General features: G+C 41.1%; 1 protein-coding gene across 2 annotated transcripts in view; it reads left to right on the plus strand.

The window, feature by feature from the left end:
* Nucleotides 1-968: 968 nt before the first annotated feature.
* LOC139450153 (protein jagged-1-like) overlaps nt 969-26,816 on the plus strand; it is a 46,663-nt gene continuing 20,815 nt past the window's right edge. For both annotated transcript variants that reach the window (XM_071231821.1, XM_071231822.1), the window contains exons 1-2: nt 969-1,323; nt 22,841-22,894. In XM_071231821.1, coding sequence (XP_071087922.1) covers nt 22,841-22,894 — 54 coding nt within the window. In that variant the 5' untranslated portion in view covers nt 969-1,323. The remainder of the gene's footprint in view (nt 1,324-22,840; nt 22,895-26,816) is intronic.

Here is a 26,816-nt window from a genome sequence, read left to right on the forward strand (position 1 = left end):
CTAAAGCCAACTGGTCAAACACCGACTGACCACGGTCCACTCCCACACAAGCCGGGGGTAAACCCGAGGTTATAATGGTCATAAATGTCGTTCTGAACTGACGTCTTCAAACCCTTCTTTTCCACGCTCGTTAATGAAAAGGCCAAGATGGCCATCGTCAAATCGCCCCTTCAAGTTTGAAGAGTAATAATTATTGTTACGGCGCGTGCCCGGTCATGTGATCTGCACCGGTCAGTCGGATTCAGATAACAGAGTGGTCAGTTATAATACTGGTCATCGAAGGCATTGTAAGGCGGTTCGCTTGTACGGGGCTTTTAAAACCGTGTTTGATATTGAAGTAATTAATGGATTTCACCTTTGTTATGCGGACAGGTGGTATCACGTGACCTGGCTCCTGGGGTGAGGCAGGTTGGCGGGTACGGTTGCACACTATCACTTATCCCAATCCATAGGGGTAACGTTTAATCGGGAAGGGAAGCGGTACAGTGAGGCGTAGATGAAAGCCTTTGCGCTAGCTTACGCGAAAACTATCATCTGTTTGTTTGTCGAATCCCGAGGGCCGGGCTGTTGACACGGTACCCCCAGGGCGGATACAATCGACTGCAGTGCGTTCCGATTTCTCAGACCCATCTCTGATGCGCAAGGCAGCATTCCCGGCAGGAGATTCTTATAGAAAAACGTCCATTTAACTACCTGAAAGCACTTTCTGGTATTGACCGTTTACAAACCAATTTTCCCAATCACAAGACGATCATTGTTTTAAAATTATTTCAAGAATCGCCTCGAAACTCCTGTCAAGGGATAAAATAATCAGTGCAAGCGTCGGGAGTATTTGCTGATCGGCGCGCCAAACAGTAGCAAGAAACACAGCGACTGGCCGTGTTTGACAATCTGGTCTGAAGCGCTCGGGCGAGGACGGGAAAATACGGACATATTCCCGGCCTTCCAAACGAAAGAGTTCTCTTTGACTAGCTCTCCGTGGATAGCCACAGCTTGTCGGCAGGAATTGGAGGCAGGCCAGCAAATCGAAACGTAATTTTTATTACGAAAACAGAGCTCGGCTTTAGGTTGGGGAAACACTTGATGACGGGCAGTTGGGAAAGACATAGTTTGTTGCGTCAGACTTCAAGAGGGAAATTCTGAATCGTCGTGTCGGAATGGAAATTCTCAAATTGGTTTTAATTTGATGTTGTAAGTTGAAAGCGGCTTGTTAAAGGACACAGAGGGAATTTGTGGAAATCTGAAGTTGGAAGCAGTGTGTATGGTTGTTGTGAGGCGGAGAGCTGCTGTACCCCATCTGTAACTTGGACATCTGTCATCGCTGTAAGTAGATCTATAATCATTTACTTTTAAAGTACAGTTAAACATTTATACATAATATTAGAGATTGTATAAACAGTGATATGAATGGCTTAATTCTACTTTGATGTTAAAGTATTTTTCTGTTTTTGTTATGAATCGGTTTCTTTAGGAAGGAAAATTTGCCGACCTGTTTTTTAATATTTTGTGAATGGTTGCATTTATCAGCTGTAACTGATAATAAGCTGTCTGTTTTCAAACACTCTCTTTTTTTAATGAGTGTTGTGGAGTTTAAGTGTTTGATGGACATTGACACTGCATCTGTGTATGTCATTATTTGTATGCATATACATTTATGCCATAAGGCAAAATGATCTGTAAACAATTTTTAAGCGTATTTGATAAGCGTCAATATAATTTCTAAAATAAATATTTAATTAAATTTTGAATATGAAACCTAAATTGTATAAAATATGATACTAATAACATACTTGCTTACCGCAGTTCATTTCTTGAGTCACATGTAAATATTACTTTGCCTTACAGCTAAGAGAATACGTCTTCATACGTTCCATGTCTCAGGTCGTGTTTAAGATTATTTCATTTAGATTTGAAATTTTAAGCTAAAGTTTTCAAACGCTTCGTCAACAGAAAATCGTAAAACTATCTCAAAGGGAATTCAGCCTATAAGTGTTCAACCTTCTGACTTTGGGAAAACGTCGATACCGAAATAGCGGGATTTGTCTCTGGGAATAAGTGAAATCTCTTCCCACCTGCACGAGCAGCACGATCAATTCTATCACGTGACTCTTTGACATGCGCTTACGATGAAAAAACGTGCTAAGCTTATCATCCAGAGAGGTTTACGTTTTGGTTGACAAGCGATTATTGAGAGCTGCGGAATTCGACAAGAAACAAAACACATTAAATACAATCTGATAGGTTTAGCCTGAAATAGCAAAGTCAAATTGAAACTTCGCGCGAGTCCAGATCAGCAATGGAAGACTTTACACGATGACCTTTTTTCGTTTATTATCAAATATTTTTGCCGTTATTTAATGCTTGTGCACGTTGTACTATCGATGTGTCACGCCAAAACAGGTTCTACTGTCTACATGTGTCCAATATATCGTTCCCATTTCTGGTGTCTCCTGTCGTGTTTGTTGCTAAAAGCTGCGACATAATAACTTTTTAGAAACAACATTTTGATAAATTAGTCACTTTTTTATTTTTGTATATTTTCGAGTCTTAATTTGAAGCTCACGTTTTATTAAGATTTCAATGTGTGTGGTTGTTACGATGTTATTTAAGCATTTGATTTTGTAGACACAATTGCTTTTCGTAAACCCTTTTTAAAGTATCAAACTCAAATTAAAATCAAAGTTTAAGATCAGAAAAAAACTCCAGAAAATATCTTGCTGTTTCTCGTAAAGAGTAATTTAACGGAAACTCCCCATAATAATAATATTGTAATATATTATCAAACATTCATAGAACACATATCGTATTTCAAAGTGAGGTTAACGTCCGTCAACTACTATGAGGGTTGACATAGCATGATGAAAGAACTTTCATTTTGTAAGAACGATAAGAAATGTACTTGCCTCTCTTATCCGTCGCGTGTGTGACGTCACGCAGGTTTTGGGCGGTGAAGATTATTAAGACGCCAATATCTAAGGTGCACGTTCACGACTATAGATACAAACACCGCGAGTGTTTTCGTAAACTCGTAATTGTAATTCGGAAAAGATAACGAATTGAGATATGAATAAATAAGTTTATCCAATGGTTTTCTTAAAGGACGATTTCTCCTTGAACGTGGATTCTAGAATGGGTCCCTGTGCACCATGATTTAAAAATCGACTAAAAAGATCGGATGGTTACAATCTTGTTTTATTCCACAATCATCATGAACAGTTTTATCGCGACGGATATATATTCAAGTTTGGATCAGACAAACCAGTGATTGATGCAATGAGCAACCCTTCATACCGCCAGTGTACGGCGAGAACATACATCATATTTCTCTGTATATGTCAAGGCATTTAAGGTATAGGCACGTGTTACAGTTGGCACAGTGTTTACTTAAATACTATGAAGACGCAACTGTCATGTTTTTGTATATATTTATATGTAGAATACATCGTTAATTGTTTCTAGTTTCTAATTAATTAGCGTATATGACCAATTTGCAAAAACCACACTGCATTCAACATTAATATGTGAGTCGTATCATTATACTAGCTTTCTCTATAAAATAAGAGACCCTTGAAGATCCGGGGTAGAATTGGTCTTCAGCAACCCATGCTTGCCGTATAAGGTGACTATGTTTGTCGTATGAGACGATTAACGGTATCTGGTGGTCACGCTCACTGACTTCGTTGTTGCTTGAGGCGTTAAACAACATACAAACCAATCTTAAACATAAGAAAAAAATGAATGTGACGTCATCATTTAGAATTTTCATGCTACTTCAACTGAAATACTTTTCAAAGCAGCGTTAAATCTAATTCACTCACTGACTCACTATCCCGGGGATTGGCAGTTCAATGACATCACCTCACCGCGCGTGATGAGGGTCAACGTCTTTCAATGTTCATTTGAACCACTTGGACGTGTGAAATATATCCTGTCTTCCAGTATCTTTTGAAATGAATGCATTTTGTCGCAATCTAGAAGAACCCGTGACGTCCCCCATCAACACCTTCCAGTCTGTCATTAAATCCCGTTTGAAGAAAAAGATACCCTTATCGTTAAGATCTAAGGCATGATATATGTTTTTCCAGAAATCAGTTTTAATTGTAAGAACAATTGATATTTGTGAAATGCGTTTTATTTCTTTTAACCAGATGCACATCGTTTCCTTTCTTTGTCGTTCCAATGTCTGGCATGGGATGTTGGCGGTTTGGCGGTACCTACTCAGTAGCCACCTTAGATTAAGCATATATCAGGATATCCTTACACGTGGTTTATAAGTCACTTCAAGGTTGGCAGTAATGGGTGTTGACACTGGCGGGCTTTGAGAGTCGGAAATAACAGACTCAGAATAGCCCCTTTCGATATACAGATGAAAACACAAACTCAGCATGTAAAAGTACCGTTAGTACTCCGACGAAGGTAAAAAATAACAGCGGCTGTATATGCAGTGTAACCTCGTTAATTCGGTCCCGTTATTCAGCTCCAGTGAAGATCCGGTTCAAAGCCTTCAGCAATGCTTGTCGTAAGAGGCGACTAACGGTAACAGGGAGGTCAGACTCGCTGACTTGGTTGATACATGACATCGTAATTGTGTAGATCCATAGGTAGCCTAGCGGTTAAAGCGTTCAATCGTCATGCCGAAGGCCTGTGTTCGATTCCATACTCATTCAGTCGCGTTACCCAGGATACTGAATATTTTCAGTTGAAATGGAAATGTCCCGATTGTCATGGTTTAACTGTATTAAGATGAGGTGAATATGAACACGAGATGACTGCGACACTTTAACTGCTGAATGAACTATATTTATACAAGTGTCGTGTTCAACGTTACCGTTGAATACAGATAAAGCAGCCGTCAATTACTGGTCGTGGTTAAAATCCCAGCTTTACCCTCTGTTTGGCGTTGACGCATTGGCGTCGTCGATTTCACCGCCTGCGTTTAGACTTTCACATTTGGCTTCTAAGATACGTTTGCTGAAATATGGTTGAAAGCAGCGTTAAACCAAATCGCACATTAAATGAAACACATTTATATCTTTTTAGCCACTTGTAGGTTGTCAGTATAAAGTACCTGAAAATGGAGCCTTTTGAAACAGGTACCATATGTTTCAGTCAAAGTAGTTGCGTTGAATGTTGTTTTACATGGCACTCAGTAAAAGCCATCGACATCACTGAGGCATATACGTAGTTGAGTCTGGGCTGGACAAACCAGTGGTTGATAGAACGAGCAAGGGTCCGTCGTGGGGGTACTATGACACGCCAGTTACACTGTTGTCACCCGATTCTCAATTTAGTCAGGGTCACGGGTGGCTGAAATGGCACCGCAATTCGCTGTCCTTTAGCCTGTTAGTCGTGCCAGAAACCTGCGATCGTCGGTTCGAATCCCGTTTCGTCCTGATTATGTTTGTCGTCAATATACCCGTGCTCGATGGTTCAACCAAACTGGTAAACCTCTACTTTCCAAGGGCCTTCTTCCAACGACAAGATGAGACACCGTGACATAACGGAGCACTGTATAAAGCGACCGCCTCCGTGATGTACTGGTAGAGCGTCCTCCCGGAGAGCGGAAGGTCCGGGATTCGATCCCCTGTTGAGTTAAGCGTTATCCATAGAAGTTGCGGTTGCACGTTCGAATTGGTCGCGTAGATGTGACATCACTATGTACCATCACTATGTACCGCGGTCGGCCGCTTCCGGGCGATCCCTGCACTGCTGGTCGATTGATGACGTTCCTGAAGCCTGTAAGTTGTGGCAGGATGGACACCAGCGTGTCTGGCAGCTCGTGGCATGCTCCATCCACCTTCAGTTGGACAGACTACCCTCATCCGGATTCCCCACGTTAGACAGGACATGGTGTTGTTGTGTCAAAATATAACCCAAACAACAAAACTAACATCTATTATTTGAGACCAGATGTCAAGAAATCCAATAAATCAATTGATAGGCTCTTAAACCTTCTGGTAATATAGAGTGATCCACGTGTTATGCCCTTTCCAGAGAAGTTCGTGCAGTTATTGCAAGTTGCGTTTTTGGTAAATGTTATCATATGAGATAAAATGGAATTTTGTCTTATTAAAACTTAATTCAATTATAATTTCACATTTCGTCAGTTTTATATCACCACAACATCCCCGCGTTTCTTTTTGAGTTAATTATATATTTACTGTAAACGTTTATAATCACTTTTAAATGACATTTCTATATGTGACAGTAAAATATTTCAACCTTTTGTACTGGAAGAGCCATGTTTTTCAAAACACATTTCACAGAAACACAGCACAAGTAATTGACAACGACAAGTCCATCACAGAACCAGAAATAGCTGCATGTATATTTCAGCCAATCGATACAAGCATCAACCCTCAACAGCGGTCAGGACTGATTGTTTTTAGAGATCCAAGAATCTCAGAATTCAATTTAAAGCTTTTAAATGCAATCCGTGAGCCGCGGGCGATGAAAGGCTGTAATTATCAAGGTAGGATGTACCTTCGTGGATCCGTGTCTGTGATAGGAAGCGCTGCTAATGGCTAATGACTTCACTAATAGACTGTAATCAGCTCGCTCGGATAACTGCGTCTGTGTAGAGGCAATTAACTCCACGTTGAACTGGTACTGGCCGCTTTCGATATGAGGAAAGATTAAAGGAATTTTGGATAGCTAGATGACACTGTTTACGATTTGAAGGTGATAGCTTGGTTGTGTGGCATTGCTGATGTAGACTGCTGTTGCCGTCGGTTAACGCCGATATTGATCACGTGGGATGGTGGTTGTAGTGCTTCCTTCGAAGATGTTGTATGATGAATTAAGAGTAAGTGAGGGTGTGTTATTGCTGCGTTAGTGTGTGTTATAATCCCCAAGCTGCCTCAGGATCTTTTAAAAAAGACCACACACCGCCTTAAAATGAAACACAGGTCTCCTGCTTGAGAGTCTACTGGACCACGACATTCAACGTCAAGCTGGTCGGGTGGTTCAGTCGTATAGGGTTCCCAATGCGCTGTGCAGAGTTATGTCCCTTAGGCTCGCCAGAAACCTATGATCGTGAGTTTGAATCCCGGTTTGTACCGATTACGTTTCTAGGTTTGTCAGCACCATACCCGCGCTCATGGGTTTCTCCAAAGTGATAAGCGTCTGAGACCTGCATCACTTCGGGCTTGCCCCCCTCAAGTTGATAGGGAAGATTTGTCCACGTTTTCTCTCAACAGGAGACGGGTTTCTTGTAAAGCCCAACGTTGTAAGTCTACATCTTTATAAATCCTGGTTAGAATAGGTCTTCAGCATCCCATGCTTACCGTAAAAGGTGACTATGCTTGTTGTAAGGGGCGACTAACGGGATCGGGTGGTCAGGCTCGCTGACTTGTTTCATGCATAACATCGTATATCAATTTCGTGGATCGATGCTCATGTTGTCAATCCCTGGATTGACTGGTCCATGCTCGATTATTTACAGACCGCCGTCATATAGCTTGAATATGCTTAGAGCGGCTTTAAACAATAAATAAACAAACCAAACATCTTTATTAAAAGTTGGCTCAAATACAATACTATCGTTCAAAACCCATACACAAGAAACACACTCCGGTAATGTTCTGTTCACGATTTATATCACGTTGACTTGATGTCTTAACCCGAGTCTCTGGGGTTAAATGCTCTGTTGGTGAAGCGTAAGGACCGCGATAGAGATCAAACCTTGGTCCATGATTTATGACATTTATAAGACTCCAATCGATGTGATTTATACAGAGGGGATTCGTATGTAAATGCAAGTATCTGACCACCGTAGCATATAAAAGGAGAATACTTACCACTGAAGTGTGAAACGGAATATAAACAGTAAAAATCATGCTTGTTTTATCGGAATGGATGGTCCAAAATAAGAGCGAGGTTTCACATGTGCAACAAATAATCCCCTCTTTGTAGTCTGTATGTGGTAAATGAGTCGAAGTCGCAGATTGCCCGTGTAAAGACCAGTTGAGTGAGTGAGTGAGTTGGGCTTAACGTCGCTATTAACAGTATTCCAGTTATATCACAGCGTGTCAGCTTAATGTGGGAGGAAAGCCCGAAGTGATGCAGGTCTCAGATGTTAATCGCTTCACAATCAGGGCGGGTATGGTGCTGAGAAGCAAATAATCTTGACGGGCCGGGATTCGAACCGTGGTTTCTACAAAAGACACCTCTGCACGGAGAATTTGAGGGGGGAATTCCCTGGTTACTATAGATGTTTATGGATATAGGGTCTCCAGGTTCATCGACTCGAAACAGGTTGATCACGTGTCATTGTACCCCGACGTTGTATGGGCCTAATGTTTACGGTCTGTTCCAGATTCGATTTCTCACAATCCGCCGTCATTTAGCTCGAATATTGCTGACTGCATAGAAACATAAAGTACTATCTCGATGATCAAATATATTTGAAGATTTACTTGTTTTCAAAGATTGAGCTTTGGGTATTCTTTACCTTATACAGTAAACTACGTTTATAACGAACACGCATATACCGAACTGCCCGATATAACGAACTTCCTTTTTAGTCGGGGTCATTTCCAAATATTTTTATGTTATTAATCATCGTGCTCACGTGATTTTATGCACTTCGAGGTGTAAGACGCGTTTGTTTAATTTCAATATAAATCTTGATTATCGATGAAATCGTCTTGACTTGGCGCCGCCATTTTGTTTGAATCAAATGCATGTGATATGAGAGGTGGAATCTGATTGGTCAATAACAAGAACATAGAAGGGACATAACTCGTAATAGCCACTGGTGGCGAGATCGAGCCACGAATTTCTAGCCTAGGTCGACAAGGGTGGAAATTGGACTTTTATGGTCACTTAACTCCCTTGCCTTGAGAAGGTATGAATGTAACATCCCCCACTGCATTGTCCAGTCGTCACTGATCTCCACTAGCTGACCATTCATCTACTTCTGTTTGTCATTTTAACTAGACGTGAATCAATCTGATTTATATTTTGATCTCGTTCGTTATTTCTATAATACCCACTTTACCTGAAGAGTATTTCCCTGTGTAGCGCCACCAGACTGTGCGACTCCCCAACAAACACCGGTGTTGACTCATATTGAACCTCTTCAAACAGGATTAGCATTTGGAGATGGGAGGGAATGTCTTCCTTCCTTGATCTAGTGATGATTATTGTAACTGATGAACCAGTGTACGAGCAGAGACGCAAGCGTAGCCTTATTACCATGCATGGTTCCGTAAGACAAAGAGCTGCTATAGCATAACTGGTATTACTGGTATACTACTACTACTACTACTACTGCTACTACTAGTACTACTACTACCACTACCACTACCACTACTACTGGACCGCCTCCGTGGTCTAGTGGATACAGCGTCTGTTCAGAATACTGAAGGTCGGTGGTGGATCTCAGCCGCCGCATACCAGATGAGGTTAATAGATGGTACTTGTTGTTACCATGCCTGCGCATTAAGGGGGTAAAATAAGGGCTGATCGGCTCAGATTGACTACACTGTGTCTGAGTGGGATATTCATGTAACCTCAGTACCTCAGCGTGCTATCACTATAACACTGGCTCAAGTCCGAGTAGTGCAAGCAGACACACACACACACACACACGCACACACACAAACACACACACACACACACACACACACACACACACACACTCTCTCTCTCGAACACGACGTTTAACATCATTTTACCTAACCAGACTGCTTCTGTTGCGATTGCTATTACTATTACATTCACTACTACTACCACCACCACGACTACGTCTCCAGCGACACCTTGAAAAGCGCAACACGTCAGTAATGATGGAATCCCTGAATCTCGTTACTGCTACTATTAGCATCACCACTATCACTTCTACTACTACTACTACTACTGTTACTACTACTACCACCACCACCACCACCACGTCTCCAGCGACACCTTGAAAAGTGCAACACGTCAGTATTGATGGAATCCCTGAATCTCGTTACTGCTACTACTATTACTATTAGCATCACCACTATCACTTCTACTACTACTACTTCTACTACTACCACTACTACTACTACTTCTACTACTACTACTACTACATCTACTACTACTTCTACTACTTCTACTACTGTTACTACTACTACTACCACCACCACCACGTCTCCAGCGACACCTTGAAAAGCGCAACACGTTCGTACTGATGGAATGCCTGAGTCTCCTTACAAGTTAATGCAATAGGACTTTCAGCCACTGAAGATACCCACAATCCAGCCGCCAACAAGCCAGACCCCTGACGCTGCAAACACGATCCATGTTTTAACATCAAAAGCAGCATTAATGTCCCATAACAAATAAATGTTCACATTACAGCGAATTACATAATAACACAGTTGGGTTCAGTTAACAGTGGTCTAATGCACGTTGTTGATACCACTTCTAACTGAATGACCGCCACCTGCTCTTAGCAGCATTAGTAACGCTTAACAGATCTGCTAGTAGTTAAATAATAATTGACGGAAGATGTTAGGTCTTTGTTTTAGAGCATGCAAGTAGACGTATATTGACGCTTGGATAGATTCTCTGTGTTATTTCAAACATCTTGTCAAAGAGGAATGGTCTTTTTGCCAAAGATTCAGGGGTAGACGAGTGTGATCAGTGACGTCACTACTTTGCCAAATATACAAATGAGAATAAACATGGGTAATGTTATCTCAAATCGAAATCAGACGTAAACGCAGTTGTCAATGCAAATCATTATGAGAATCCAGTCAAGGTGGTAAAGGAAGATCGATACATTTAATAAAGTCCCATAGTCGCGTATACAACTTCTTTACACGATGCCGCACACACACACACACACACACACACACACACACACACACACACACACACTTTTGCCCGGCAGTTTACTTGAACTGAAACGCTGAAAACGCCTCACAGTCATCAATACTACCATTGTCCCCTCTTGGATCCAAGCTTGAACAGGGCCCCAGTAAGCTATGCTACTGGGTGGCAGTGTTGGTAGCTTGGTTGTTTGTGTGTCATCCTACCCCGACTGCGTATCAATGCTCGTATTATTGCCACCGACGGAACGCAGAATACTGTTGCGTTGTTACGTGTGAAGTCTACTGAATAGGGCTTCAGAAACCTGCCATAAAAGCGACCATGCTTCTCGTAAGAGACGACTAACGGGATCGCGTGGTCAGGCTTGCTGACTTGATTGATGCATACCAATTGCGTGGATCGATGCTCATGATGCCAATCACTGAATTGTCTGGTCCATACTCGGTTATCTACAGGCGTCGTCACTCACCTGAATATTACTGATTGTGGCGTTAAACAAGCAAACCAACGTCCGTGGCACAACAGAATCTACTTTCGAGAAATTAACTTTCTGAAATGGTATCAGCTGTCATGTCTCCCGACGGATATACAATGCTTGAGTCCGAATCGACATACAACGAGAACATCTGTCAAAATAAGAGGAACTGTTATCATATTTACTACTGCCAGTGTGAGTTAATCGTTTGACTTGCACATGAACTATTAAAACCCAAAAACAGAGGTATCAGGTTTCAAAATATCTTTTAACCGCCATCGGTGATCTCTTAAATATCATATTCGTCAATCCACATACCTTTTTTGCACGTGCATTACAGATAGTGTTTCATTGGCTGGCGAAAACGGTCAATCATCGCGCTCGTTATTCTGAAACATGAGTATGTTTCAGTGAAATCAGATATATGAAGGCACGGTGGTTATCGTCGGCAGTTTTGATTGGTTACATTCCATGTCGACCTTTGACCTCCACCCTTATGGGTCTTGCCGATAGTAATGTCTGGAATAAGTCTTAGAACGCGTTTCGTTTCAACGAAACACAAAAGGTAAGGCGCTAAACTTTGAAAATCTTTATAAATATGATTCCATGGTGTGATTGGCAATTTATATAAAGTTACTTGTTGTGCTGTTCACATTTGTATGATTGACAGAAGCCCAGTCTTGAATTCTGGAAATTGGTTCAATTAGTATTGTTGTAATAATGCGCAGTCGCCGAGGAGTTATCAGAAGACAGAAGCTCAGTCTCTGAACTAATATTAGTCATCAGAGACGATGATAGCGGCAAGTTGAAGTGATTAGTGCCCATGTAAAGTGACGTTAAGGTATTTTTTTATAATTCGATCTGGTATATGTTACTTGTAACTAAATTGAAACTGACATGTCGGATGATGCTACACGTGTAGTTTGTAGTTATAGTTTGAACCTAACGGTGCCATCCATGTTAACATTATCACCCACTAATCTGCTTGTTCAAGACATCACATGTTTCAGCTACAGTTAGTTGTTCATGAAATAAACTATAATGTTATTCTAATCAAACCCAATCATTCGCTAAACCTTTTACGCGCTTAAATTAATATTATTTTAAATATTATTGAATTAAAAGTCTAATTGCACTAAATGTGATTATACTACAGACGTAACGAACTTTTGAAAGATCTGTGATCGGAAAGAAAATAATATTAATGAATTTAATTAGAATCATGGGCCTCGGGTCTGTTAAATAATGAAACCCTTTGGGTTTTAATTCTTTAAACGAGTTTGTCTGGAACTTTCAATCATACATAACCACGGACCAGCAATTTTACCTTGCTCAAAACTCAAATCCTATTTTTGAACAAACCCAAAGGTGTAACTACAAGAATCATTACATATAATTCAGCTATTGTTTACCGTTATTAACATGTTTGGCCCATGGAACAATCTGGACCTCACACACCAGTTGGTATTGGTCTCGAAATCAATATTGCAATAACTATTGATATTGAAAAAAACTATTGCGATAACTATTGATATTACAAGCAACTATTGCGATAAATATCGATAGTTTTCAGTGTATCATTTTAGATGGATTTTAGAGTTGAATTAAACCTTGGAAGTTTCCTTTGAATGTGATAACCACAACAAATAAGAAGTAAAGTTTGAGATATGACTGGCTACCCTAATAATTTAAGAAAAAGAAACTTCAACATTACCATGTGTAAATTACTACCACTCAGGATCAAAAGAAAACCAAATTTGAACAGCATTACATGTACTATCGAAACTATCGATATTCCTAACTGAAATCGATACTATTGATTGGAAACCGATTTAACAATCGATACATTGACTTCAAAGTGCTTACCAATAGCAATATACCGATATTTCGATTTATCGTGACACCCCTACAAACCAGTGATTGAGCATGAGAGACGATCCACGCCATCGGGTACATGTGCCATGACACGTCGGGCGAATAAATGGAACCCTCTACTCCCATTTGAATCGGCTCCTACCACTCACGGCTTGGGATGTCTTCTACACTCGGATTCTAACGGAATGGAACGTGTATGCCCTTCTCGAGGCGATAATAGTTGCCGTTCTTGTTACAGCTGGTTCATTTTAAAACAGTCAGCCTGTTGTATTTCTCGAAAGAGAACATCGCATGAAACTGACCAACTTTAACAAACTCGGACTCACAATCAATATAGACGTGAGGTGAGAATCTATAAACGGGAATCCATTTTCCGAGCTTCGCCTTGATAGCCAGAGAATGTGAGGTCACGTGACCCAAGGCTGATGGCTGATATTGACAAAAATGTAGCACATGTGCTCTGCATCCGAACTGTTTACCGTTGATCCATGGAGGTGGAAATATGTGTAATAACGTGGTCCCTGGCGATGTGAGGAGTTTGTGGTATTCGCTGTTTTGTGAGAAGTCGTGTATGCGTAAAGGATGGTGCACGGAAATTGTAAATGTAAGGTCTCATCTTCCGAAAAGCTTTGTTTATGTCGCTGCGTGGAGTTTTATCGTGGTCATATTATTGGCATCGTGTGCCCTTGTCTGGCTGTCTATCGCTCGGGGCTAAAACAAGGACTGGTCGGTTCGGAGTCAGTATACTGTGTCTGAATAGGGTAGTCATGTTAAACTGCAGCATGGTAACTCAGTGTGCTAGTACTATAAAATCCGGACTAAGCAGCCACACACGCACACTCACACGCACGCACACACACACACACACGCGTGCACACACACACGCACGCATACACACACACGCGCACACACACACTCGCACACACACACGTACGTGCATGCACGTCGCTGTATAAGTGCAATAATTTTGGACACGACGCTAAACCCCATTTCACCTCACCTCACATCAATACCCATGCATTCTATACGAACACTCGGCCTAATGGAAATAAAAGAGACAATCCCTTTCCATAATCATAAGAAAAAGTCCATTGTTCACAATCTAAGAACCTTAAACTAATCATTGAGTGAGGAAATATTGTTTTATTCGCTATAACATAATTTAAGCAATATGACGTCGAGGGACAGCAAGTGGGCTTCACATGTGGTACCCGTGTGGAAAATGGAACCCGGAACTGTTGTGTGACTAACGAACGCTTTAACCACCAGTTTGGTGAGTTTGGTTTAACGCGCTTTGAACAGTGTTTTAGTAATATCACGTGGCAGCTTGATGTGGGAGGAAAGCCCAAAGTGATGTTGGCGTTTAACATTTTCCGTTTTCATTCCATAATAAGCTGTTACTGGTATACTGTTGAAAGTGACCGTAAAGATCCGGGTTAGAATAGGTCTTCACCAAACGATGCTTGCCGTAAACGGTGACTACTTGTTGTAAGAGGCGACTAACGGGATCGGGTGGTCAGGTTAACTGACTTGGTTTATGTATGCCATCGTATCCTTATTGCGTGGATCGATACTCATGATGCCAATCACTGGATTGTCTAGTCCAGACTCGATTATTTACAGACCGCCGCCATATAGCTTGAATAGTGCTGAGTGCGGCGTTAAACAACAAACAAACAAACATAAAGCGGCGTTGAAAACAATTCAATCACTCACGCCAAACACTGTCACAGTTACATCTGTAACCAACTTTTACATCAGTAAATATGATATAAGCCGCTCTGATACCCTAAGAGGAAAATCACATTTTCATTTATTAAAATCGTTGATAATGATAATATTTGATAAATAAAGCAACACAAACCTATAGATTGAAATATCAGTACTCCCACATTGACAAGAAACATGGGCGCAGTCACGTTAACGACATGATCAAAAAATATATGTCGTACGTTTCTGATTTTCAATTCAGTTAATTAGAATGATATTTATCTAATTGTTAAACATCATGATGTCTAAACCGAAGTACACTACTATCGTGGATCCCGTACACCATTACGCACGAGATAAAGATGCTCGCGTATCACGTGACCGTTATATAATTGAGTCTCTCCACTTGTACATTCATTTCGTCTAATTGATTTCGGTCTTATCGCCGAGTTTAAGAGACACATAACAAATATACTGACAAAGAGACTCCTGTATGCCGCTTCGAGATCTCGCTGAGGCACGCGACCAGACGAGATTAAGATTGACCAATCAGAGATAACGTCACAATGACCTAATTTTTACTCCTTCTTGTAAGATACGGAGACAGGGAGCGATGCTATCGGGAGATGTGTTTGTTTCAGACGCAGAACCTCTCTCAATGAAAGGATTCTGGTGTAGGACTGGTTGATAGATTATTGTGTACTGGTGCCAAGATTTCGTAATAAACTATAGACAGATGGGAAATAAGTCAGGCCGACCGAGTGACCTTTGAGTGTCAAACACTTCACATCTGACAGGCGTTTGCGCAATCGTCGGTTTACGAATGCCGTTGAGACGTTTAATTGAAACTAAAGTGTCTAATCATTAATAACCTTCGGATGTCGTTTTCAAAGTTTCAAACTCGGGCATGGGTACGTCGTAATAAGGTAATTAGTTGATTTTGGGCCAACATGTTTTCGATTAGGTGTCATATTGTCTTTTTGGTGTATTGTTTGTCGTTTCAAGTAGTATTGCAAGTTACATGAAGGTGATGAAAGACATTGATGATAGCATGATGAGGCTGGCAACCACGTTTGGGTAGGCGGGATTCTGAGTCTATTGTAGGGGTATTCGGGACTCTACAGTAGATTCCGCGCGACGCAAATATAATCGAATTTGGTTCGCATTCAATTTTTGTTTTAAGTGGTATACGTTAATAGTAATGCTTTTGAGATTTGAGTTGTATTCGGGATTCAGGGGTAAGCAATGAGATTATCGAAGTATCAGGGTATTCGGGATTCGTAATGTACATTCAATAATGTACGATGCGATGGTGGAAATAAATTATCATCTAATTATGGACGACGTCATATTTAATAAAATAATGCATACTACTGGCTTAATTGATGTGATGTGTTGCGATGTGTATATATGTTTGTGATGTTATTGGCGTAATATTCAGTTCGGCCATGAGATATTGTTTACTTAAGATTTTGCTTCTTTGTTTTGTTTGTTGTTTAACGCCGCTCTCACCAATATTCCAGCTATATTACGACGATCTTTAAATAATCGAGCCTGGACCAGACAATCCAGTGATTGACATCATGAGCATCGATCCACGCAATTGGGACAGATGACATGCATTAAACAAGTCAGCGAGTCTGACCACCAGATCCCGATCCGTGTAGATCCGCGGCAGAAAAGCAACCAATGCTTGCCCTATAAGGTGACTACGCTTGTAAGAGGCGACTAACGGGATCGGGTGGTCAGGCTCGCTGACTTAGTAGATGCATTTAATCGGTCCCAGTTGCATGGGTTGATGCTCATGATGTCAACCAATGGATTGTCTGGTCCAGACCCGATTATTTTTCAGGTAGCTTTAATTACCTTGAATATTCAGGTAGCTTGAATATTGCTGAGTGCGGCGTTAAACAACAAACAGACAAACCATCAGATCCTGTTAGTCGCCTTGTACGACAAGCATGAGTTGGTGAAGACCTATTCTACCCCGGATGTTCACGGGTCTGTTTACTTAAGAATAACGATGATATTAAACCGGTTCTACGCACGTGGGTATGCACCCCCACCCCCCCCCAAAAAACCCCAAAAAACAACCCACTATTACCATTGAACGTGACTTACATGTGTTGAATGAAACACAAATACCAATACATTAAATAATGATTATAATGACACAAATGAACTGCGTTCAATCAAATTCAATCCCCACGTGTGTCATTCTCTATATGAAAGCCATTTTACATATGTATCTTGAGTTTATTTTTCAGCTCTTTTAGATAATTACACATACTCCACTAAAAATAAACGGAGTAATGCTCGTTTATCCACAATGCACTTACCGGTTCATAGGTCTCACTGAAACAATCCGAGCTTCCGGGCCAGCATTCAACAGTCGCTGTGACCCAAACAGCTTGGGTCACACTACACCTGCCATGTAGCGCGTGCAAGGTGCACATGCGCCACCAAGATTTACTTCTTCCTCCTTGGCATGTGCTGCACGTGCTAGGCATGCAATACATCAAAGGTCCCGCTGATGCTTGTTTGACATGTGGTATGTCCGTGTTACGCCGGTGGCTGGGCTGAATGGAGTGTGTATTGCAGGCGTTGATTGAGTAGAGCTTATTCTTGAAGTAGATTCTTCGGTTTGTGTGGGGGAAATGGTTGTCAAGACCGTTCATGTTTTGTTCTTGAGAACATGAATTGTTTGACGCCATTGTTATTATTTATTTGTTAACGTTTTGGTATCCAAAGTTAAAATGTGAATACCAGTGATGTAGTGAGTGGGTGAGTGAGTTGGGTTTAGCGACGTTTTGAACATTATTTCAGTTATATCATGGCGTGTCAGCTTAATGTGGGAGGAAAGCCCGAAGTGATGCAGGTCTCAGATGTTAATCGCTTCACAATCAGGGTGGGTACGGTGCTGACAAGCCAATAATCTTGGCGCGCCGGGACTCGAACCGTGGTTTTTACGAAAGACACCTCTGCACGGAGAATTTGAGGGGGTCGGCATTCCTTAGTCACTATACATGTTAATGATTGTATGTATAGGGTCTCCCGGTTCATTGACTCGAAACAGGTTGATCACGTGTCATTGTACCCCGACGTTGTATCTGTTCCAGATTCGATTTCTCTCAGGCCGCCGTCATTTAGCTCGAATATTGGTGACTGCATAGGAACATAAAGTACTATCTCGATGATCAAATATATTTGAAGATTTACTTGTTTTCAGTGATTGAGCTATGGGTATTCTTTACCTTATATAGTAAACTACGTTTACAACGAACACGCATATAACGAACTGACCGTTATAACGAACTTCTTTTTGAGTCGGGGTCATTTGTTGTGTATATGCTTATAACAAACTACGGTTATTACGACCCAAAAATTATGGCCCATTTGAGTTCGTTATAACCGTAGTATTTATATTTAATCGTCATTTTATTGAACATCAATAATGAGTGCCAAGTAATTAAATAATTCGGTCTTCACGCGAGATCCGGGTTCAAATCATGGAAGTCCATTTCTAATTTCCCACGCCTTTTCAACTGGATTATTGCTTAAACGGCCTAAAATATCCCCACTCATACTAATTTGTCATATTTCTGGTATGTACTGATAATTAATTCGCCATTAAATGTTTTTTGGGAGAACGAATAATCAGTTTTGTGTGGACTTATAATTGGTTAACTTTTGTTATTGTGTATTTTGTCTGGAGAAAGTATATACATATTATATATCTACCAGAGCAAATAATGTCAAGAAATGGCATTAACCAGAATTAAATAATCCGATAAGTGTTTGAAACTGTACATTTTTGTTGAACAAATGCACATAAAACGAAAACATATTCCCAGTGATCTCGTAAACTGTCGCGTCGGTTCACAAATGTTTGGGAAAAAATTAATTTACCATTATGAAATCATTAAGTCAAAATGCTTTGGAACTGGAAAATGTCAGGACAGTTCGACTAATATCGGTCTCTTATTCATATTTAATCCCTGTCGAGTGTGTTATGATTATGAGGTCTTACTATGAGGTTTCTCTTTGAGGAAAACGCCACCGACGGAATGCAAAATACTTTTGCGTTGTTACGTGTGAAAATCCGATGTAGAATAAGTTTTCAGCAACCCATGTTTGCCGTTAAAGGTGACTATACTTGTCGTAAGAGACGATTAACGGGATCGGGTGATCAGGCTCGCTGAATTGGTTGATGCATGTCATCGATGCTCATGATGCCAATCACTGGATTGTCTGGTCCAGACTCAATTATTTACAGACCGCCATCATATAGCTGGAATATTGATGAGTGCGTCTTTGAACAAACAAACAAACAAGACTGGTACGATTGACCCCGCCCTCAATGGGGATTCCGTTTGGGATATTTCCGCCGCTGTCATACATCTGGAATTCTGCGGAGTTCGGCGTCAAACAATATGCAGTCACACATGCACTGATAATCCATGCGGGGGTAGTACTCTTTATGAATTCCGTGTAGGCGTGTGCGTGCAGTGTTTGTAAGTACACTATGTCGCCTGTGTTTCTCGCTCTCTGATCCCTCAACAGCAGATTGGTTGTGTTGTCACGGGCGTTTACGAAACAAGAATAATCCCGATCTCTGGGTGCACTTGCATGAAGTCCCTACAAACCAAACATACGCTTCAATCTCGACTTGTGAAATTAGTTCCTTTTCTTCCATTTAAATGACATTTGAAAATAAATGTGAAATGATGAATGTTGTAAGTTTTTTTCTGCACTGAAAACACGTTTCGTTTTTTAATTCATTGATTCTTCAGATATGAGATGATATTTAACGAAATGAAGGATCACGTTTCATTTTAATGCATACAACCCGCCCTTGTAAGTTTCTTAATTACATCTATATGACTGGAGCTTTTTTGAAATAATCGGGCTTTCATCTGTGACACAATTATATCACTGCTCAGCGCTGTCGGCGGGTTCTCTCTGATCGGGGTCCCGTTACACGCGCTTGTTGGCGACGGACTTCGAGGCTGGGGGCTGAGGGTAAGGCTTGTGGAAACGTACATGCGATCTGAGTAGTTGCATCAAAGATAAGATTTTTTTCAATAAGCGCTGGATAGTAATTGCGATGAAAAAATGTTTTTGTTTTGTGTCGATTTCTCGATTTAAGGTTTTCGTTCTCTGGCGCTAACTTCCACTCGACCTTGCCAAATTAAGTAAATAAACGGGATATGAATAAAAAAAGGTTTAATTTGTTTTGATGCGCACTATCTCGAGCAAACAGTATCCCTTATTATTTGTCACATGACCGCCTCCGTAGTGTACTGGCTGAGGTCTCTGCTCGAAGAGTGGAAGGTCGGGTGTTCGTGTCATACCAAAATACGTTAAAAGATGGTACTTGTTCTTACCCTGTCTGGTGCTCGACATTAACATGATTAAGGGGATAACACAAGGGCAGCCCAGCTCGTAGTCATATAATGTGTCTGAGTAGGGTGCCCATGATCACTCGGCTAGCACAATAAAACCGCATTAGTCCGGACGAGTGGAAGCAGCGAAAAAACTCTATAGATGTCTCCCTTTGTTTGTCTACATTTCTTACTCGAGCTACCCCCTGTCTTTCCTTCTTTCTATCCTCTCATTCTATCTTTCATTCCCTTTCTTCCCCCTTGTTTCTTTCCCTCTCTCCTTACCAACCCCAAATTTCTCTTCCCATTTTATTTTTTGCGAATATCGACCAAAAAAACGTTTGGGCGAAAGCGCAACCGAGAAACAATACCAGGCCGCCCAGTGGTCGACAGTGTGGAGTACTGATTTAGAGCATTAAACAGCTTGTTAAAAAAGAAGTTGACGGTGTATATGTGTCATAAAGTTATGAGCCATCTGTTTCTGAATCAATGCTTTCTTACAGAACGCCTTCGTGTGATGACAAGTGCAGATGTGGTATGATTGACAAGGAATATTTAACCTTTCGGTCAACACGTGATCACACCTCTCAAAGATCTCGATAGGGGGTGCTTGAGGTTTTGACACCCAGCCTGCGCACGGAGTGTCGTGGGGTCGGGTTTCATTAATAAGAGGATTGGGCGGATTAAAGTTGAGGTTATCTTGAAACATGTGTCTCGGTTGTATATTATGTCTTTGACATATACCATTCATATTAATGCCTGATGTCAAGCAAGGAGTACTATTAAGTCAAGGACGCTTGGTTCCTTGAAATTTATATTTGGACCGAATCAAGAGATTTTCAGTAAGAATGGGCCTTAGATCGGGGTATTCGCAGGACGACGACCCCTTGATTTTTTCCTTTCGCAGGACGACGACCCGCCGGTACGCCTTTGATGTGTGGTATTGTTTTAGGAGGGGATTAACTCCTTGGCTAGTGTCAAAAACTGAAATATGTACACGGAAACTGAAATGTGTTCACTGAATTGGCGATTTCTGTGTGCAGCCGACACCATCTATGGAGATGGAACCTTTTACGTGACTCCACGTCTCTTCTACCAGCTCTACACCCTCCACGCCTTCGTCGGCAACAAGATGGTGCCCCTGGTATTCCTGTTGCTGCCAGACAAGAAGAAGGAGACCTACGACATCTTCTCAAATTGTCTTAATTGCCCATGACGTCATCTTGTACATATACATTCAAATTATTTGTAAAAAAATCAATATTAAACCCTCATTGTCTTTCTTTCGTTCGTTTCAAATCCATTTCCACTTTTTTACTTGTTCGAGTTGTTAAAATAACACTCGATACCCATTGTTTAACTAGATTGGCGGATTAAAATATTCGCAGGACGACGAGCTCACTTTTTGCTAGTTTGTTTTCATACGACACGGGGTCGTCGTCCTGAGAATGAACCCTTAGATCTACATACGGCTGTATCGTTTAGAGTGCGCGTGTACCAACAAAGATGTGTTATGATAGTTTTGTGGATAGGGCTCAGTCTTGCTGAAAATCACTTTACTCGTCCATCACAATACATACGGCTTTGCTTTAGCTTCTTGATGACCCCCGATTTAGGCAGTGTGATGTTGCTGTAATAGTGCTGTAATATTGCCCTCAGCAACGGGAAGCAGCATTTCACGTCAGGGACGTGTGTGTCAGCTTGCTCTTTGCATAGAAACTGCCTCAAATTGGAAGACTATGCAGCTTATTACATCAATATAATATTCAAATTCTTGATATCATTTCAAATAAACTCATAACGATATCAAAAGTGTATAGCTTCCTGGATGTTCGCTGATGTGGTCAATGGTTAAGTAAGCTGGTGGGTTGCAGATGTTCATGAAAGTCGGCACACAATGGTGGACAATTACATCATGGCGGCCACCTTGGGAGTAGTTCCAGTCGCTGAAGCTTCCCGAACAGTGGGAACATCTGAATTGTGCTAGCCGCAGGCACAAGCATAATGCCAATATCTTTATGATATAAACTGTTTAGTGGTTTAATGATGAATAATTGCACTGTCAAAATTCAGATTCGGACGAAAAGAGTTCGCAGTTAGTCACGTGATTATAGTTTGCGGGTATGCCATGCTCTTGCACGCATACCATGAAACACACAGTAATATTTCTTATTCATTTTGTCTTTGAAAATTAGTAAAGCTAATTAAAAAAACAGTGCCTCTTCAAATACAATCACTTTTTATGCCTTTTCGGATATTTTCCCGGTCCAGTCATTCATTTTCCCTTCACGCATATCGAATTACCGACCTACCCCACAAAACCTTCTCTGATTGGCTTATCGTGGTCACGTGTTGCAAGCACAAAATTCGTAACTAATTTGTTAATCTGTTCGACTTTGCAGACGACAATTACCCGTTCAGAAAAACAGTGATTTGATTGGCCCACAGTATTTCCATGAAACGTATCCTGGTTCTCAATTGGCTTACTTACTCTAGGCCTTGTCTACCGAAGCAACGATCGTCTGCTTATGAGAAGCAGACGACACTTCTTTCATTTCTCGTTTCTCATGACTTTTTCATCTTGCCGTTCCAGATGCCGGACATACTCATTCTTCTCTTGGTCCTTTTTGTGCTGTGTGTGAAAGAGGTAAGTATTTTTTCAATTATTTATCTATATTCTGACATGGTCCACAGTAGAAACGGAAGAGCATCACTCAGCCGATAACGCCCGAATTTGATTAGCTGTCGGAAGAGTTTAACTCGTGATATTATGTAGGGTGCATCTGCTGTGGTTGTCTACTTCAGCAAAGAAATAATTGTGATGAAAGAACATGCCACAGGAAAGCACTGATGCATTATACCAATTGTTGAGCGCCCATGCACTGTAAATGTGATTTTGGTTGTACACTGTATCAAAATGTCACCCTACATGGCTGTACTTTGGAGAGCCACAAACATAAGCCACAACTGTCATCTCTGAAGATCTATTTTCAACAATATAATGCAATAAAAATAATCTGTCTAACCATTACGTCAAATTATCAAAGTCTGTCCTCATTCCGGTCACAGAGTGTTGTTTCTTGTGATGGAGATTCCGTGTAATGAGTTTATGTCTACTTTAACAATTTCGATTACCAAACACAAAATATGTTTTTTATTGTTTAACAAAATAAGACCAATACAAGATTTAATTTAAAATACATTTACCTTTTAAAAATACACGTATCTGATGTAGCATCACTTTTAATAGTCCTAACGGTCGTCTTGTTGTAACAATCGAATTTATCAGAAGCAAAACCGGCATAAACGACCAATTTCTTTAAAAATTATAATTCAAATTTGTTTTGGAAACGTATTCACTCAGTTCCGACAATAATTATTGGCAAATGGGCAAACATCCAAGGCTAAAATGCATGTCGTGTATCTGTTCCTGGTATAAGCGTGTCAGTTATAAGAAATGATATATTGATATTTGCTTAAAATAAAGCTGTTTGGGGCGAGGAGGAAACGGGACAATTTGGCACCAAGTCTGAAAGTAATGACAGCGCACTTACAAAGATAGCACCGATGAAGGAGACGTACTGTATTCACAACCAGGTGACTTGAACGCTCGCCATGAGAACTATGGAGAGGTAACATAGATACATGCTTTTGCTGTTAACGGTAATCACTTTAAGCTTTTGAGTAATTAAGAGGCGACCAACCCCACCACACAACTACTACGTCGACTTTAACATCTAACTCTGCTGTAATTAGTCAAGTCTAGTACGACTGTCACGACTGTCACCATTGCACACAGTGTCATTATAGCTCTTGCCACCACCATCATCATCATCATCACCATCAGGGATGCGCCCCGTTTTTTGGTGGTTTGTTTGTTTGTTGTTTAACGCCGCACTCAGCAATATTCTAGCTATATGACGGCGGTCTGTAAATAATCGAATCTGGACCAGATAATCCAGTGATGGATATCATGAGCATCGATCCACGCAATTGGGATCGATGACATGCTTCAACCAAGTCAGCGTGCCTGACCACCTGATCCCGTTAGTCGCCTCTTACGACAAGCTTTGTCACCTTCTACGGTAAGCATGGTTTGATGAAGACCTATTCTTCCCCGGATCTTCACGGGACGGGATCTGAATGTCAGGGTCGCTGACTCGTTAGATGTCATCGTACCTCAATTGCATGGATCCTGTTCATCGTGCGCCCCGTTTTTGAAACATGCTGAACGTTTAAACATTGGTGCTATACATGATCATTCGCGTATGCTAACTAAACGTATAGTAACATTTTACCAATTTTGATGATTTAGTATCCATAATTTTACGCGATTACCGATTGCCAAATCGCAAAATGAACCTCTCCATTCCCGTAAAGGTGTATTCCCCATTGTAACTACCATGGTGAAACACTACAGTGCTTCTACTCCTTTATAAAAGCGTGATCGAAGCTGTTCATCTAAATACAGTTGACATATTTACCACGGTGTACTCCTGCCACAGTGCACCACTTTGCAATGTAAGATAAACATGTAAATAGGTCGTATCTAGCAATAACATGGAATCTGACGTTAGTGCACAACGACCATAGCTCCCACAAAACTGTCATATTTTCCCTAAAAAGCCCTATTTTAAATTTGAACCCCCACCGCTTCCCAAGCCAGACCACCACCACCCCCTAACCCCCGCACATGTGGTCGACATATACCTCATCGTATCATCTGGTCTCAATCGCCTGCTTAAGCACGTGCAGCTGTTTGTTACCATAGTTAAAATTATTGCGACATTTGACCTTCACATGTCATGCTCGCCCCCGTGGTAACAACGTTACCGGCTCCTGTCATAACTAATGGAGGTGTAACACGTCTGGAGAATCTGAGATTGAAGTAAATTCGAGTTGGCAACACCACGTTTTTCGAATACGTTCCTGAGTTGACGGTCACGCTGACCTGCTCTACGTGCGTCCAAGCTGACAATTTTAACCCCTTGAAATATGATTAGTTTCCCTCAGGCTAAAACACAAACTATGGAACCTCACACTAAGACGTATGTTATCACTGGGACATGTGAGTGAGTGAGTATTGTTTTACGCCGCTTTTAACAATATTTCTGAAATATCACGGCGGGGGACACCAGAAATGGGCTTCACACACTGTACCCATGTCGGGAATCGAACCCGGGTCTTCGGCGTGACGAGCAAACGCTTTAACCACTAGGCTACCCGACCGCCCCCACTGGGACATGTAGATCCGATGTGTGATGAGGCGTGACATCTGGTTCTCAATGCGATCTTAGCGCTGATTACGGCGATGTTAAGGCTCCGTAATTTACTACACAGAGTTGCGTCCCTTAGATGATATGTTCGAATCCCAGCTCATGATGTGGTATACAACTAACACTTGTGTCGCTGCGGGATTATCAGCCTCCCACACCCCGCCCACAAACACATACACGCGTCAATGTGATAGCTGAAACGCCGTGATTAAGTGTGACGACGTTAAACCAAACTCACTCGCTATGTTAAGAAGTACTGCAATTGTGACAGACGTGAAAACGCCGCTTTGGGAAACGGGTTTCTATTATCCAAATAATTGGTTGATTTATTAAGCTAAAATATTACTCCAGGATGGGATTCACAAATGTATTGCAGTTGAAAATGTACTCGTTTTTTGTATTACCGTTGCAAAATAGAATTTATAACTTTATGACAAAGCTCAAAAGATGAAAATGTCGAAAAATAACATCGAAGTATTTTCGAAAAAAATATCTCATTTTGCCTGAACATCAACTAGATTATCTCTGTATACAATAATGAAACTTTTATGGAATCTTTGCTGAATTTGTTTTTTTCAATTACATAAACACACGCAAACGAGTTATCGGCGAAGGCGCGCTGCTTCTTGAGGCTTCCTCTACAACACGTAGTGTCAGCTACTTTACACGTAAAAACAACACTATTGCACAACTCAACATCATCTAGGTTAAACATTCCGGAGATAAACATGTCAAAGTACGTGTATACATATGCACACCTCACGAACTGACACGCACAACCCATTTTACCCGTAGGCTCATTCTGCACGTGCACATTATGAATGAACCCATAACACGGTAGGTCTGCGCACGTGCTGGGACGTACTGCACATGCTTGACGTAACGGGACCTGTTTCTTACCCCGGATGTTGAAACTGATTTGCCTCAGTGCAGATTTTGATTTTTGCTGTGAAGATGAGTGTATGACGTTTTGACGTGATGTGATGATTTTGCATATTCCCGACGTCGTTTTACGTGTACATGAACCGAAATGATGTTTTATCAATATGTTTCGTGGTATTTCCTAATCATATTAGCGCCAGATATAGCCCGGACAAACTGTACACATTTCCTGATTATCAATCCATCTTCCAGAGGCAATGGTGTTAACTGACTAACTAACCCACATGGAAAAAACTGGACTTTAATGGTTAGTTAACTCCCTTGCCTCGAGAAGATGCTTCCAACTTACTTTCAAGCTTTCTGCCATTCAAAAATAGAGTTTAAAAGATGAAATGTCAAGTTTGGACTCAA

This window comes from Haliotis cracherodii, unplaced genomic scaffold, assembly GCF_022045235.1.
Source record: "Haliotis cracherodii isolate W230 unplaced genomic scaffold, xgHalCrac1.p SCAF_8, whole genome shotgun sequence".
NCBI lineage: Eukaryota > Metazoa > Mollusca > Gastropoda > Lepetellida > Haliotidae > Haliotis > Haliotis cracherodii.